We start from the raw sequence: 16,412 nt of genomic DNA, 5'->3' as shown, positions 1-16,412 counted from the left end.
TTTAGATTTGGTTAACTTACTGAGTTGGTTTTGGCTTGTTGCCTGTGCAATTGGATAAAATATATGATATTACATCCGAGTATTTCGACTGTGGAAGGAAGAGGATGGGGTATAGTGGGAGAAACAGTAGCAGAAGTGAGTCTATGATAGACGCTATATAACCCAGCTATGCTGTACAGTATGAACCATATGTCTTTTGCCTGCTCTCATGTGGAGCAGATGATGAAGGAGACCACCAGAAACGAACCTATGCAATCATTATGCTCCCGAACCCATTCCCCGAACGGACAGAACAGACATAAAAATAGACCAAAGATCACCATATACACCGGCGCCGAAACGGAAATGACAAATTACTTGCACAAGAATGGGTAGAACAGGTGTGTATAACATGTCATGTGCGGGGAACAATCATGCACCCCAGAACAGTCCTTCCACCCCGTGGCCTTGCGCCACTATCCCCCATCCCGCAATCAAGCTCACCAGCCACAGCACCGCAAATGCCAGGATGGGGAGCAGCAGAAGCTCCGTGTTGTGCAGGAACGGAAGCGCATTGTATCCGAGGAACGTGATGTAGGTGTAGTAGGTTATGGCCGACAGGTAAAGTGTGTTTCCGAGGAAGGTGGCCAGGGCGTTGCTGGGGCTGCGCTGGAGCAGCGGGAGGACCAGGAACTGGACCACGTAGAGATGCAGATACAGAGGGAAGAATGCTCGATTCGATACCTAGTGTCTGCGATTAGCCCGTGCTGCCACTTGCCAGTATGCTCTAGGAGTGTCACTTACATCAAAGCAGTATCCGAATTCAAGCTGGTCCTTCTCTCCCGGCTGCGTGAATAGGCCTTGCGCTGCGCCGCGTCTCCGTCCACGACCGCCGCGGAATCCCGTCAGCGATGCGGCTGCGCCATCGGGCCCGAACAACCGCGGGATCGCGAAGTACCCGACTGTCGAGACCAGCAAGGACGAGCCGATGAAGTGGACAAAGATGAAGATTAACGAGAGCCGGACAATGGAGCCGAAGGAGGGCGCATAGGCGAGTCCCCACGCAAGGGCGGTGAGCAGAAGGAAGAAGGATAGGAGGTAGGTAAATGAAGGGTCCGGACGGTGCCAGGTGTTTTTCGTTTCTGTACGAGGTTATTAATATAGGTATCGATGAGGGTGTGTAAGATCCCGGGGAAAACGGGCCAAAACGGCAAGGTGCGGTGTTGGGGGCAATGACATACGTTTCTGCGGTGAAGCTTGGGTCAGCATAACCGGATGCGCGCTGGGGAGCTGGACGCCGGCATCAACTCACATGGTAATAGATTGATTTGAAGACCTTCTTCGGCGCAATCAACAAAGACGTCATCTCCCAGATAGCCATCTCGAAGTCCATTTGCGGGAACTTGAACAGCCTGTAAGCCAGCCAGGGGCATCAGTAACCGGTCGATGAGAATCGGAAAAGGCCATGGTTGTCCCTTTGATAGACTTATCATGCTTCTCCAGTCATCCCCAGAGGGGTGGAAGTAGCCTACCTCTTGAAGAATCGCGGCATGCGGATACTAGACCCGCGGCTTGCTGGGGTGGTGCCGCCGAAGCTGGCCGGGCTGGCATGTTGGCGGGGGACGGAGATGTGAGGATTCATCTTCAATGAGTGGTTAAGGGAAACCCCAGGTCTTCGGACATGGGAAGGAGAGGCACGGATGTCATGTACCCACTACCTCTATCGGACCCAGGGGGTGGTTTGTTGATTGAGGTGGTGGTGGATGGGGGTTGGAATTACGATCTATTAGCGAATGGAGTGATTGATCGATTGATTGCTTTGCTTGTTGATGATGGAGTGGCCGTTGGGTTATGTCATCAGCCTCTTCAGCCCAACTCCCGGATCAATTCTTCCCCGAGAGTCCGATGACGGTGGATGGCGGCAGAATCTTTAAGTTACAATTTGGACTGGCGGAGGGTGGTTATTCTATCTAGCTAACATCTAGTCTAGTCTGTCTGCTTGCTTGTTTGTTTGCTTGCTGGCTGGCTGGCGGATGAAACATGGAAGCCATGCCATCCCTGTAGGTGATCGACCGTGAACGCCGGTGTATCAAGTGCGTGGCGGCACTAGAACCGTCAGGAAACGGCGATGTATCACATTGCGAGGGTTGCCTGTTGAGGACAGGAGTAGCTCCTTAATTTATTTTTCTCATGCATGGCTTACATTTGACTGACATTCGGGCGACAGAATGCCTCAGCTCCGGGACCCGGAAGGTGGGCATGACCACCATCCTGTATGTATGTGCCTGGATATGGAGACTGTAGATGCAGTTCAGCCAGCGTGAGTAAATCTCCGGCAACGAGGGAAGAAAGATGATAGATAGATAGATAGATAGATGATGCATGGTGGAAATTGATGCAGACCCCTCAGGCTGGCCTGATCGCAAAAGCCATCCTTGGATCGAATTTGATCCATCTCCAGCATACTGACCAATTTGGTCGTTGCCCTACCTTTGGGTGCGATGGAGCTCTGCGATGGGTCACGGAAGACTGGTGCATGGACTGGACAGGATCAGTTTCGTATGAAATGATAGATATTATCGATCGGGGGGTGCATGACGGCCCGTTTCCACCTGATCCAGTAGGAATTGAGGAATACGGAGTAACTGGATCCACTTGATGGCAGTCAATTCACTGGAACTGGGAATAGCAAGGACCCTCCCTCCCCAATGGAACCATGCAAGCTGCAAGACACTCCTGGATCGTCCTTCTGATACTACTGTACAGTACGTAGTAGTTCTGATTCAAACTTGTCAGCATCCACACATTGAACGGAAGCAGAACAGAATACATAGATTTCAGGGAGGCAGAAGGGAGACTGAACTCGCAAGCTGGAGATATTGAACCTGCAGGAACTCGGATGCATGCCCCTGAGAAACTGACTCTTTGATTATCGCGACGGACTCTAGACCCGCAACTAGTGAACGCTACTGGAACTAGTTTGGGAAGGTGGACGATGGCAGATGGTCCATCCCTGAACCACTCCAACGGACTAAACGTCTGCTTCTGTCCATGCTTTTTTATTTTGCTGCTAAGGGAGTAGTCTAGTGTACAACTTTGTGCTGCTGCACTTCCTCCTTCTCCGGTGATCCCACTTCGGCCGCCGTTCCTGGGCGCATTTCCATCTGCAAGTCCGGGGGCTGCTCAGGCATTCAATTCATTTCCAATTTTTGTCCCTCTTCAATTGCGCCAAAATTCCTGAAGCGTTTCAATCGCTACCCTCCTTTCCTCTTTACCTTTCTCTCTCTCCTCATTCACACTGCACACTACACACTCTTTGCACTCTCTCCTTCTCTCATCGTGGCGACCCACGATCGTCACCGGTCGGTTCCCGCTTCAACACTCGACCGTTCCTTTCCTGTGCGTCTGGGGGTGGTTCGCCTCTAACTTTCCTGGATCGCCCTCTGTCTATCTTTCCCATTGAATCTCTGGCTAATCTGCCTTACCTCCAAAAAGATTACAGCAATTCCCCCCATAAGGACGTCGGTTTGATCATTCGACTGCCCCCTTACACTTCGAAATTTCCCTTTCCCCCCCTCCCCCTCACGCAATGTGCGACAGGTGATACACACCACCCTTGACTGCGCCTTGAAGACGGTCTGTTCGACTTCTGTGAAACTCAGATCCGGTCCTGAGCACGCGATTCTATCAACCGGCCCAAACCCCCTCTCTCGCTCGCTTGACGCAGGACGGTGTGCACGACAAGTGGACAATCGTCTCAACTACCTGCTGGTTGAGATCGTCCATGGCCAACGGTGCCCAGGGACTTGGCGACCAATATCCCTAAGGCTCAACCCCTTCTCCCCACTCATTCCGTTCACTACAACGAATGCCAGACGTCCTCGATTACCATAGATAACAGGGGAGTCTCAAAATGCCTCAGCAGCACGCCGGCCGGTCCCCCCCTCGAACACCCCCCTCCGAAGCTGTCAATGGGAAGCCTACGAGGAGAGGGACTCATCCGCGACCCTCTGTCCGGGAGACCTTTCTAGATGACTTCAATCCAACCGACAACACCAACGAGAGCAATGAGTCTTGTGACGAGCGAGATCCTCACGACCTATCGCTGTCCCCGAAGCATGCGGCCCGTACCTCCATCGTCGATAATATGCTTCTTTCCCTAGACCAGTTCGTGGCGGGTTCCTCTGTGCTGGATGACTACCGGTTATTCAACTCGGTTTTCGAAACGGACCTCTACGGCCACGGTTCACCGGAATCGTTGGCCCAACGACGTTATCGCGGACACACCTTTTCATCCTCCCTATCGTCAGAGGTAGACGGCACCTTTGACGACGGCACGGCTCGCCATGCGTCCCAGCTCCCGAGAGGTCGTCGGAGTAATAGCAGCTCAAATTACCACTCTAGCCTGAGAAGATTTGGGAGCACGCGCAGCCGGGAAGGCACCGGCTCACGCAGCCAGCTATATGACTACCGGCCGAGTTCTACGGCAGCGACAGGGGCTCATACTGCGAGAAATGGGAGCAAAGGAAGTGCTTCCTCCCAGTTAGACTTTGGCCCGCCTCTGTTACGTCGCCGAGCGGATTCAACTGGAGAGAGACGTTCGGCGAGCTTCGACTTCGGCACTCGGCCGCCTTTCATCCCCTTTTCCGAACCGGTTGCCGACTACGGTTCCTGGTCCTTCAGCGACTTTGACGCAGCTCCTACGCCAAGTATTCCCGGAGGCCCCAGCAAAAACCACCCATCTTCGCAAGGGGACTATGCAGGTTCGCTCAGCCTGCAGCAGTCACGGACGCCGGTGGCCTCACGACGGAACAGTATCAAGTCTCCGCGTGCGAATACCACCCGGAAGTCTCGCCCGGAGAACATTGGGACGGCCACTATCCGGAGCCGAGATCTCGACCTGGCGAATCTGGGTGATGCAGGCTTAGAGCTTCCGCCTACAATCCCCTCCTCACTTGACCCGCCTGCGCCCAGCCCAACCATCTCTTTCAACAAACCAATATTTCCCCCGCCGCCTGAGCCAGCGCCGGCCAAAGAACGACCGGGATTCTTTCGACGAGTCTTTGGCTCTAAAGCCCCCACATTCGGACCGTCCGATTACAATCAATCCGATTCCCATTCCGCCCAAGAGTTCGAGACCAAGGATGTCAAGAGCTGGAGACAGCCGCTGAAGCACAGTGGAACGGGGCTCAATTCGGGCCGCGATGGAAGCCATCAAGTGGTGACCAAAAAGTCGTCCTTCTTCCGCCGGCGGAAGAAGTCCGTGGCTGAAAGTGCCCCGCCTCCGATCGTGCTTCCTCCGGAGCTGTCAGGCTCCAGGGCGATGGAAATTATGAAACCCGAGCCTAGTCCGGTCAGTAGTCTGAAAAAAGTGATGAACCCGTATATCACGGATTCGACTGCATCTGGGCCGGACCAGGCCAACAAGCCCTCGCAGTCCCGTGCGGCGGCGACAGAAGATGCGGAAGCCAAGAATCCAGGAACCACGTCAACACACAGTCCGCGAGGCAGCCTCCTTACAACCTCCGGTCCCCCCAAGGCAAAATACAGTTTATACCCCGCAGTCTCATCCGCAAATAATCATGAGGCTACATTTTTAGGAAATAGTAGTGGAGATGAAGAGTCCGGATCCAAGTCTAATGGTCAGGATCCCATTGCTCCTGTTGACCGCCAACCAGGTTCAAGAGCATCACGCGATGGCGTGAGCTCGCGCGGCAGTGATTTGGACTCCGTGGATAAAGACCAGGTCTTTGCTTTGCCAGGCGGCTTGAAGCCACAGGAGACTGTTATTTCCTCGCTTTCGCCCGTCATGGAGAGCTTCTCTCAAATGAGCGCGAGCCCCACACACAGTGCTGAGGATGTCCCAGAAGAATCCAAGGAGATACCCACCTCTGACGTACCCAAAGATGAGATGGTTGATGGCACGAGCCGATTCTCTACCCCTGCTAATGGTCCAGGTGGCTCGCCACGGGCTTCGATTTCGGAAATGTCGAATTACTACACGGCATCTGAGAGTGCCGCCATGGGGCCGACGGAGCCAAAGCTTGCCGATCTTGCGGAGACTAGCCCGGATGATATCCCGGCTAGCGAGCCAACTATTTCGGACAAAGAACAAGCGCAGATGCTCTTTGATAGCCAGGATCAAGTCGTAGGAAACGAGCCGGCTGCGGCTTGGCTGGGCGATCCGGACCGAGCCTTCGTCCGCAAGGCGTACATGGATCTCTTTGACTGGGCCAATCTGAACATCCTGGCAGCTCTTCGAAGTCTGTGTAACCGATTGGTGTTGAAAGGAGAAACGCAACAAGTGGACCGAGTCTTGGATGCCTTTTCCACCCGGTGGTGCGAGTGCAACCCACGTCATAGCTTCAAAGCTTCTGGTTTGTTCACGCCTTGACTGCTTGATAGATTTCGATCTAACTGCTCTACAGATGTCGTGCACACCATTTGTTACTCGCTTCTCCTGCTGAACACCGACTTGCACCTTGCCGATATCGAGCAGAAGATGACGAAAACCCAATTTGTCCGAAACACTATGCCGACAATTCATCGAGTGGCGGCGGATGCTGCGCCGGACGGCTTTGACCAGCGCGACGCTAACAAATCCAAATCCCTATCACAAGATCCGCCGTCCCTGGCCTCGAATTCCAGATCTGCTACCACTGACGACCTTGAACGGAAAGCTCCAACTGCTGATAAGCCGACCAATGGCCCTACCAAGTTGGTAAATCGACTTTCGCGGACGGATCTCTCGGCCAAGATGATAAATGACCCTGACAATGACACCGGCCCCCTCGTCAACACCCCGTTTACCGGTACGATGCGAGCGTGGGAGCAACAAGTGGAAATGGTGCTGCGAGACTTTTACACGTCGATTCAGAAGCAGAAACTCCCCTTGCATGGTGCCCAAGTGGAAAAGGAGCCGACACGTTCGTCCTCGAATAATCTACTGGGACCTCACCCTGGTGGGCTCCGCAGGAGTCCGAGTACAGTCAGCAAAAGTGGCTCCGATATCTATCCACGCGGCCGCTCTGCCGATTCCCGTTATGGAACGGCACGATGGTCCTCGAAGCCCCGATCTCGAGCCAGGCTGTATCCGCCATCTACGATGGGCTCTAGCCGGACTAGCTTGGATGACCAGTCTTCCCTCTGGAGCCCGTCGGCATCCAGTACGTGGAGCAAGTACTCTTCGGGGAAGTTGACCTCTGCGTCGGTGGATTCTTTCGGCTCGGATTACCCACGTGGGGATTATCAACAATCGATTGGCTTTGCCAATGCCTTGAGTCAGGCCATTATCCGTGAGGACTCGGCACATTCGATAGCCAGCTTTGAAGACGCCGAGCGGAATACGCCCCTCCTGGAAGATGAGACTCTACAGCTTGCGGGCGCCCCATGGGCCAAGGAAGGAAGCCTCAAGCACAAGCATCACTTGGACTCGGTGGATAAGAGGGCTAAAGATCGCAACTGGAACGAATGTTTTGCCGTCATCCAACAAGGTTGGATGCGCCTGTTCTCCTTCAACGCCTCCATGAAATCAGTCCGACAGAAGGCCAAGCAACGGCATCCTGGCGGCGTCGTGGTAGGAGGAGGCAACTGGACGGAAAATGCGGAAGAAATCTGGAAGTTCCTTTTGCGTCAAACCATTGCCAGCGCGCTGCCACCTCCCGGGTATTCCAAGTCTCGCCCGCATGTCTGGGCCCTGAGCCTGCCCACGGGCGCCGTACATCTGTTCCAAGCCGGCACGCCAGAAATCGTTCGGGAATTTGTGTCCAGCGCCAATTATTGGAGCGCGCGACTATCCAAGGAGCCTTTGATTGGTGGCATCAGTAACATGGAGTATGGCTGGAGCGATGCAGTCATTAATAGCGCCCTGATCTCGGCAGAGAGCAGCCGGACTCCTCCTTCTTCGTCGGGGGCGCGACCGAGCATCCAGAGCTCGATCCGCAGCTCTATTGACCAGCAGGGGGTCCGGCCCCGACTGCCGGCAGATCGAGTGCACATCAGCGATTGGGCTCCTCCCCAACAGAGCATGATGGCATCAGCTCTGCCAGAAGATGAACAACTGAAGGCCCTGCAAACGTATGTCAAGAATGTGGAAGAGGAACTGCAGCGACATAACGAGCTTCGACCCGCCATGATCCTTGCCTTCTCGCCGCGGCACCCCAATGCAGCCAAGGCTTTGGCCAACTGGGAGCGCAAGTCGTCGTATCTGCTGCGGGAAATCGTGAAGTTCCGGACCTACATTGACTCGCTCTCCTCAGCTTTGGAGCAGAAGAAACGGATCTATACCAATCGGGAAGAGAGCACCCCTGCCGAGTAACCTGTGCTTAGAGGAGTGTCTGAAATTCGCCCGACGTCATACTATCGAGCTGGCTCTCGGGGGTTTGAGGGCGAGGAGCCCCAGGGAGCTTAGATTTTCTTGATTTGCTTTGTATACCCAACCCAGCTTTAATTACTTCCCCATTCACTTCTCTGCCTTTCTGTTGGATTATAAGAAAAGTCTCCGACTCTAGAGCGCACAAGATTTGCATCACCTCTGGGTTCCCTTCGACTTATCCTAGCTCTTGCCTTTGTGACTCTGTGACCCCGAGCATTATGTACTTACTGTCTTTTGATTTTTTTTCCTCTTCGACCCGGTTTTGACGAGATTTACGTGACTGGTTGCCATGAAGTAAGAAGTTTCAGTGAAAATTACTAGGGCCTGACCCGGACAGTTGGCAGTAAAAGATATTCCACATTTTTTTGATTGATTCCCAAGGTGAATGAAGCGTTAGATCTATGAAAGACGTAATAGAGTGGTATACTGAGTAAGTAGTAACTTCTTGGGGACGGGACCGAGCGGGCACGTGCTGATTGGGCGAAGGCACAAACAACAACAACCATAACAACAGGAAGGTTGCAGCTGCACCACAACCTCACTCTCCCTTCGATGTTCCTTTTTCCCATCCACACCCTCATCTCTCGCTCACCACCCTTTCTGTCCTACGCATCAACGCCTCTATTATTCTCCAATCTTACCGCAGCCACGTCTTGCTCGAGGTGGTGGTGAGCTGGCGGGCCTGGCATTGGCGCTAACCCGGCTGCCCGCCCAAGTGGGTAGCACAAGAGCCCGAGTCTAGAGTCTATCCAGTCTAGACAACCGCCGCGTTTCAGCGCCCGTTAATCCCTAAGCTCTTACTAGTCTCCTAGTCTCCTAGGGGCTAGGATTGTCGAGCATTGCATGGTGGAGGTGGGGACAACAAACCCTCCCCCCCGTCACCATGTCGACCGCATCGCCTCAACCACCTTCCTCTCCGTCGCCTGAGTCCCCAAACGTCGCCGAACACGCGCATCCGGTGCGCTCCCCGACTTTCTCTCCACCCCCCAATCCATTACACGAAGACGGACTTCCGGCTCTCGAAGACGTATTCCGCGATCCAATCCCTTTGATGGTGGCGGAGAACGCGCGGGGAGGTCTTTCCCCAACCACAATGGACACTCCCGCCCGAGACGGCGCTGTCGACGACCACTACGCTCATGAGGAACCGGGCGCTCTCAGTGATGCCCAACACCATAATCCCGCAGTTGACCCATCGACGGTGGAAGACCCCGCCCATGACGATTCGAACCTGTCCCTCCCTCCTTTGCCCGACAACGACGATAGCAGCCTTTTGTTGTCCGCCGACGATGACTACCAGGAGCGAGTCGACGACCAGACTTTCATCAAAGAAAAGGAAATGCGGCGGCAGTTGATGGATATGGAGTCCAGCTTTCTGCCCGAACCTTCGACCATCGAAGTCGCAACCACGAACCGGATTATGGGTGCGGATGATACTTACTTGGTTGGAATACACGAGGAGGAGCCTGTCCCTGAAGTGCTGGAAAGCACGCAGATTTCGTTCGTGCCGCCCGATGATTCTATGAATGACATCCCAGCGGCCGCGGATGGCACTCACACACCTCAAACGCCCACCCATGAGCACAGACAGGACACAGCGGAGGATTTGGACGCAACGCCTGCCGCTTCCCCCGACCGACACGGTGACAACACCACTATCCTGGAAGCGATCCCATCGTCTCCTTCGGCGGCCGCTGCAGCGAGGACAAGTACCCGTAACCAATCTACATCATCCGAAAATGCGCCCGACACCAGCCAGATTGCTCGCGACGATGCATTTGATCGCTCTCCAGTTCCGGACGCAGACATCTCTCTACAATCTAGCCATCACAAGATTCGCAGCCTATCACGCAGCGTGTCGCCCGGGACGTCGAGGCTGTTCCAGGACAACAGCGGGAATGACGCCGATACAGCCTCCCATACGAGCAGTCGTCGAAGCAACCGACCGAAATATCTGACTAGCCGCAGTTCGGCCCATCGGCTTTCGTATTCCTCGGTCACGAGTGCAGGTACAGAAATCACAAACAGTGATGCGACGCTGGGCGCCGACTACGCACTTCAATCAGGCGGTGCAGCGCCAGGCAACCCGGGTTTAGCGCATGCCGGACAGCGCAACACATTGGCCCGGTCGGTCAGCTTGGGAAGCATGGCATCAGGTATCTCGGGATACAGTGATGAGAATATCTTTGATCGGAAGAACCCTGGCGGGACCACAGAAGGAGGCCTACAGACCTTGGATGAAGAGGAAGGCCCAACTCAGTCACGTCCGGGGTCATCTTACCAAAGGTATCAGCAACAGCAGCAGCAACAGCAGCAACAGCAACAACAACAATCAGAGCAGCGCCCTCAACAAGAATTTCATCCCGATGACGCTTCTGGACCGATGACACCACGGGCGAAACCCCAAGACACCGGATTTCCTACGGATACGGTTCTCGCAGAACGCGTCAAAGACGTGCAGGTTCCCAGCGCATTCGTAAAGCAGTTCCGGGAGGACTATGGTAGCCGTGGATTATCGCCTGAAAAGCGGACGAGCGCCACTCCGGCCTTTGCCCGGAGTGGCCGCACCATGACGCTCAAAGAGCAAAGCAGCACCATTGACCGTCTTTCCAAGGAGAACTTTGACCTCAAGATGCGCATCCATTTCCTCAATGAAGCACTGAATCGACGCTCTGAGGAGGGCATCAAGGAGATGATCTCGGAGAATGTGGAGTTGAAATCAGACAAGCTGAAGCTGCAGAAGGACAATCAAAGCCTGAAACGCAAGTTGCGCGATCTCGAAAAACAGTTGAAAGACCAGCAGTCCGACAAGGAGTCGATGCTGAACCATGACCCCGAAGGGTCGGACGAGGAAGACCGTGACCCCGCGCAGGACGAGGAAATTCTCTTCCTGCGCGAGCGGGCAGAGACATATGAATTGGAAATCGAGCGACTTCGTTCGGAAAGCATTGCCCGCGAAAGCGAGAAGAGACGACTGGCCGAGATGGTGAAATCCCTCAGTGACGGGCGGCCCATGGGATCGGATGTTGGGGCCCGGGAGGAGAGGGTAAGTACTGGATTATCCCTTTGTGCATTCTCGACGCTGACGGTTTGTTACCGCAGGATATGTGGAAGGACATGCTGGAGGCCGAGACGGCGGCTCGCGAGCAGGCAGAAGAGGAAAATAAGCGGCTGCGCGAAGAGACCCTGCGCTTGAAGAACGAGATGAATTTCCCTGTCGTCGCCGCGCGAGTCGGGCAACGCAACAGAATCGGCTCGATGGCTTCGTACTCTGCCGCGTCCGAACGAGACTTCAGCCGCGATCCCCATACTGTTAGCTCATCCAGCTCGACGCTGGTGATGGAGTTGGAACTGCTCAAGCAAGAGAATGCGGAGCTGAGAAAGGAAGTGAGCGCTCAGACCTCGATGCTCACGTCCCGGAACCGGGAGAAGGAGCGGTTATACCAGGAGATTGAAGAGCTCAAACTTGGTCAACGCCGGGATGGGACTCGATCGGTTGCCGGCGACAGCATTTTCGATCGCTCGGCGTCCCGGGCACATGGTCGGCCTTCTTCGCGCGCCAGCGATGGCACGGGTCAATCGCCGAGCGACGATGCCGAACGCGAAGACCTCGAAACGCGCGTAGGCCAGCTGCGCGACCAGGTGTCGGCTCTGAAGCTCGAAAACCAATCTATTCGGGAGCAGCTGGATGAGGTTAACCAGGACTATGACTCGCTGGACAAGGCATATCAGGCCGACGTCGATGAGGCGGAAGAAGAGATATCGAACCTTCAACAAATGGTACAAAACCTCCGACAGGAGCGCGACCAGTCCATGCAGATAGCCGAAGAGCGCGATGAAGCATTCCAAAACATCCGCGCAGAAGCTCAGGAAGAGCTAGACGCCATGAGTGAGGCTCTGGAGCAGAAGGTAGAAGAGTGTCAGCGATTGAGCGAAGAAGTACGTGTTCAGGACGAAAACCTTCGGGCACTCCAGGCGGAGATGCGCTCAGCCAGCGAGGGCATTATTCGGCTTGAGGAAGATGCACAGAACAATCTCCAGCGGTACAAGGCCGTCCAGCAGGAACTGGAGGACTGCAACCGAGAGATGGAGTCGCTAGAGAAGGATCTCTATGAGGCCAACACTAAAGTACAGCGGCTCACGGTGCAAATTGAGTCGAGTCAGAATGAGATTGCGTTCCTCCGCGAGGAGCAGGACGGCGACAAGATCAAGATCGGAGATCTTGAATCAGAGCTCAAGTCCTACCAGCTGAGCCTGCAAAGCGAGCGCGACAAGACACGCGAACTCGAAGAACGGTTGGCGGAGGAACGACACCAGCGTGAAGTTGTGGGCAGCAAAGAGAAGCAAGAGGTGCAGCGCATTGTCAACGAGCTGAACCGGGAGGCGACCACCGCCAAGGAGGAGAACCGCAAACTGAGGAAGAACCTGTCGGCGCAGGAGATTGAAGCTGCCACCTGGAAAGAGCGGTTGCTGGACTTGGAGAACAATCTACGAGAGACGCTGGGTGATCTAACCGGTAGTCGCTCTAGTCTGATTTCCAACATCATGAAGCTGCAGAAGGAGCTGGAGTCGACTGCCTTGGAGCTCGAAAGCACGCGAGCCAAGCTGGACGACAAGGAGTCGCTTCTGCGCAACCGCGATGCGCTGCTGGAGAGTCATGGGTTGGAATCGCGCAAGCTGGCCGAGCTGCTGGACCGCGAGCGCCATGCCCGCCGTGCCGACAAGCAGTCGTTCGAGCAAGCTCTCAAATCCCACCACCAGGCCTCGCGCACCATCACACAGAACAACTCGCGCATCTCGGAGCTGGAGAATGCGCGTAATCAAGATCGCAAGCGCTTCACCACTCTGGAGCAGCAATTCCGCGACCAGCTGAGCGAGCGCAACGTGATGCTCCTAAACATCTGGAAACGCCTGTCAGCCATGTGCGGACCTGACTGGGCGCATTCAAACAGCTTGATCAACGGCAATCTCCCCAGTCAGGAGGTCATTGGCAACATCCTCTTCTGGCCCGGGTTTAGCCGCAACCTTCTGCTCGCTGTCAAGACCGTCGAAAGCGTGATCTCGGGCTTCAAGTCGCGCATCAAGGGTGTTGAACGGGACTTGACCAAACAGTACCAGATGCTGGAGCACACCTTCAGTCTGCGCGTTAAGAAGCTTGACCGCCTCGAGGAGTCCATGATGAACATGCGCGCACAACAGCACAGCCGGAACCAGTCCGGGATGTCTCCTGAAATGGCGAAGCTCCGGGGTGAGAACCGGCTCTTGAAAGCCGAGCTGAACCTGCTTCAATCGCACTCACGCAGCCGGGGACCTGCCTCTGCGGCTGTCTCCGCCGCCGCTGTTGGCATTGGATCCAACTCTCCACGGTCACCGACACGTGCGCTGAGCCTAGACCCTGCAGCCGATGCAGAACCGGGCTCTCTGATCCGTCATCACTCAGCAGTCGAGAAACCCACCCCGTCGCGCGGTCTGTCGCGGAGCGCCACCACTGGCATCCCTCAACCCTCGCATTCGGCCTCGACAACCTCGACGGCGACGCTCGCCAATGATGGACCAGGAGCATTGGTGCAAGGTTCTCGCTCCCGACATATGTCCGCTGACCCGGGGAGCAATGAGAAGTGGATTCAACGCTTGCATGAGCTGGAGAAGCGATTGAAGGCCGAACGGGAGGCCCGCCTTCTGGACCGCAGCGGCGCACGGCGGCGCCTGGAAGAGCGCGATGCGGAGAACCAGCGACTCCGCGCGCAGCTCGAGCGACAGCGTGTACGCAAAGAGCTATCCGCGGGCACGTCGACCGATGAGGACGTGCGCGCGCGTGGTCAACGGCGGCTCGAGGGGTCAGACCCGGGCACGAGTGACGGATATGATCGGCGTCGGGACGATGAGATGAGCTCGAGCGAAGGCGAGGGCATTTACGTTGACATTGAGGTCTGAACGTAGCTTTAGGGGGTGAGGTGGGGGTCGTGGGCCATGGTCGTTGGGCGTATTGGGCGTTCCAGTGCAAGGCTTGCGAGTGGTATTCTTTTGGAAGAAATTCTAGTCCACCTGGTGTTCATAAGGGCTCTTTTGATGTTCTTATCATTGCATGTATCATATACCCTTCGGTTCATTCTTCGGTTCGTCTTCTTTCTTGGACATTTGCCATCTGGGCATTGTGTATTGAACGCGTTGGTCAAGCCAGGTAGCAATGGCACCGAGACACATGTACATAGACATGCAGGATGATTCTGTTAATTTCTGGCACAGCTATCCGTAGGCTGCGTCTTCATCCGGAGTAATACAGCAATCTAGCAAGTAGGAGATACACATCACATCATCAAGATCTGCCCACTACCGCAACGACACCTTCAGAGAGAAATCGACAATGCCGGTTCCCTGATGAATCGAGCTCGTCGACAAGATATCCACATCCCGACAAGCATAACGAGCAGCATTCTGCTCATTCAACCCACCACTAACCTCGACCAAAAACGCCTTCCCCGACCCAGCCCAACCAGCCTTCAACTTCCGCGCCGCATCCCTCACTCCTTCCGGCGTGAAATTATCCAACATAATCACATCCGCACCCGCCTCAATGGCCGCATCCGCCTCCTCCAAACTCCGACACTCGACCTCAACCTTCGTCGCGAAACCCCCGGCCGCCTTCGCCGCCTGCACCGCCCTCGGAATCGCCCTCACAATCGACCCCTCCTCCACAGCCTCCTTATCGCCACCATCCTTAGCCGCCGAGTTATTCGCACACGCCCACACATGATTATCCTTGAGCATAGTCATAGCGCTGAGATCATGTCGGTGAGGGTCCGCCCCGCCAACGAGAATACCGTATTTCTCGACGACCCGGAACCCAGGGGTTGTTTTGCGCGTGCCGGCTAATGTGCCCGGCCAGTTGTGGCTGCGGAGGATGGAGACTAGGTTGGAGGTCTTGGTTGCGATGCCGGAGCAGCGCGCGAGGATGTTGAGGGCGACGCGCTCGCCCAGGAGGATCTTGCGAATAGGGCCGGTGACGGTCGCGCAGTGGGTGATTGGTTTAATGGGGCTGGTTTCGGTGATGTGCCATGTTACTCTGTTGTAGTTTCTTTAGTATATGGGTTCTTAGTGATGATGGGGGTGGGGGGAGGGGAAGCGTACGAGCATCCTAGTTGGGAGAAGACTTCGTCGAAGAAGGGGACGCCTGCGAGGATGCCCTATGTGTAGAATAATATGTTAGTATGGATTGTGTTGGTTTAGTGATGGGTGGTGGGTGGTGGTGGTTACCTCGCTCTTTCCTAGTAATCGTGCTTCGCCTTCGGACTCCCCCACTACGAAACCGCCATAGTCGAAACTGGGACAGTCTTCTTCGAGCCAGTCGGCAATGAGACGCTTGTAGTTGCCTGGGAGGAGGTGACGGAGGTCACCGTATTGGGATGCCATTGTGGTATGTAGTGATGTTGTTGATGTATATGTTGGTTGGAGTTGATGAGGGGGGGAATGATGATGGAGATGAAGCCGGAGGAACCAAACCCCACGCGGGGCACCTCGGATTTCGGAGCATGGCATCGGGACCCTCCGGGTTGCGGTTGGTTTGTTTAGTGGTCATGTGATTTGTATACACAGGCCAGTCATCATGTTTATGTTTATGTTTATGGTATTGTGTATAGTTATAAACTAACAATGGATGATAGTTTACTGTAAGTTATGGATTTCTATCTCACATGATTCAAGGGTAAACATCATCTCGTATATTATACTTCATCAACATTAATAATGAGTGGGAGTATAGTCCGTCACTTCGCATCCCCCCGAATGCAGCAAGCAAAGTATGAATACGAACACGAAGTCGACGACACATCCAACCCATGGACCCAACTACTAGTGATACGTAGCTTGTCTACTAAAGCACAGCTCCCATGGCTAGACCTGGATTCCATTAATCCGAGCACATAAAGTCTCAGGAAGCTGTCGTGTTTACTGGACGGAAGGATTTCAAGCTTTGACACGACAACCGGGGAGGCTTACATACAAAGTAAACATCTACTCAGCCTCAAACGATGGTGTTGGCAAGTTACTAAAATATGGATAC

At 54.8% G+C, this 16,412-nt stretch overlaps 4 protein-coding genes across 4 annotated transcripts; 2 read left to right on the top strand and 2 right to left on the bottom strand.

The window, feature by feature from the left end:
- Nucleotides 1-120: 120 nt before the first annotated feature.
- Nucleotides 121-1,790, bottom strand: BO88DRAFT_491863 (unc-50 family protein). The gene is made up of 5 exons (XM_025712880.1): nt 1,512-1,790; nt 1,292-1,391; nt 1,179-1,224; nt 784-1,121; nt 121-723 (listed from the first exon to the last, which is right to left on the bottom strand). The coding sequence occupies exons 1-5, from the start codon at nt 1,619-1,621 to the stop codon at nt 412-414; spliced, it is 906 nt and encodes a 301-aa protein (XP_025557693.1). The 5' UTR covers nt 1,622-1,790; the 3' UTR covers nt 121-411.
- Nucleotides 1,791-3,892: 2,102 nt separating this feature from the next.
- BO88DRAFT_352356 (Sec7 domain protein) lies at nt 3,893-8,296 on the top strand (the record flags this gene model as incomplete). The annotated part of the gene is made up of 2 exons (XM_025703586.1): nt 3,893-6,356; nt 6,408-8,296. The coding sequence occupies 2 exons, from the start codon at nt 3,893-3,895 to the stop codon at nt 8,294-8,296; spliced, it is 4,353 nt and encodes a 1,450-aa protein (XP_025557692.1).
- Nucleotides 8,297-8,967: 671 nt separating this feature from the next.
- On the top strand, nt 8,968-14,323 carry BO88DRAFT_375482 (putative anucleate primary sterigmata (ApsB)). Its single transcript, XM_025704335.1, has 3 exons — nt 8,968-11,399; nt 11,456-12,091; nt 12,173-14,323. The coding sequence occupies exons 1-3, from the start codon at nt 9,237-9,239 to the stop codon at nt 14,285-14,287; spliced, it is 4,914 nt and encodes a 1,637-aa protein (XP_025557691.1). The 5' UTR covers nt 8,968-9,236; the 3' UTR covers nt 14,288-14,323.
- A 90-nt stretch (nt 14,324-14,413) lies between these two features.
- BO88DRAFT_408890 (nicotinate-nucleotide diphosphorylase (carboxylating)) lies at nt 14,414-15,783 on the bottom strand. The gene is made up of 3 exons (XM_025707826.1): nt 15,608-15,783; nt 15,482-15,537; nt 14,414-15,416 (listed from the first exon to the last, which is right to left on the bottom strand). Exons 1-3 carry the CDS (start codon nt 15,761-15,763, stop codon nt 14,684-14,686), a joined length of 945 nt encoding a protein of 314 aa, XP_025557690.1. The 5' UTR covers nt 15,764-15,783; the 3' UTR covers nt 14,414-14,683.
- Nucleotides 15,784-16,412: the final 629 nt, after the last annotated feature.

Source organism: Aspergillus vadensis (genome assembly GCF_003184925.1).
Source record: "Aspergillus vadensis CBS 113365 unplaced genomic scaffold BO88scaffold_35, whole genome shotgun sequence".
NCBI lineage: Eukaryota > Fungi > Ascomycota > Eurotiomycetes > Eurotiales > Aspergillaceae > Aspergillus > Aspergillus vadensis.
This window is presented reverse-complemented; position numbering and strand designations above follow the sequence as displayed.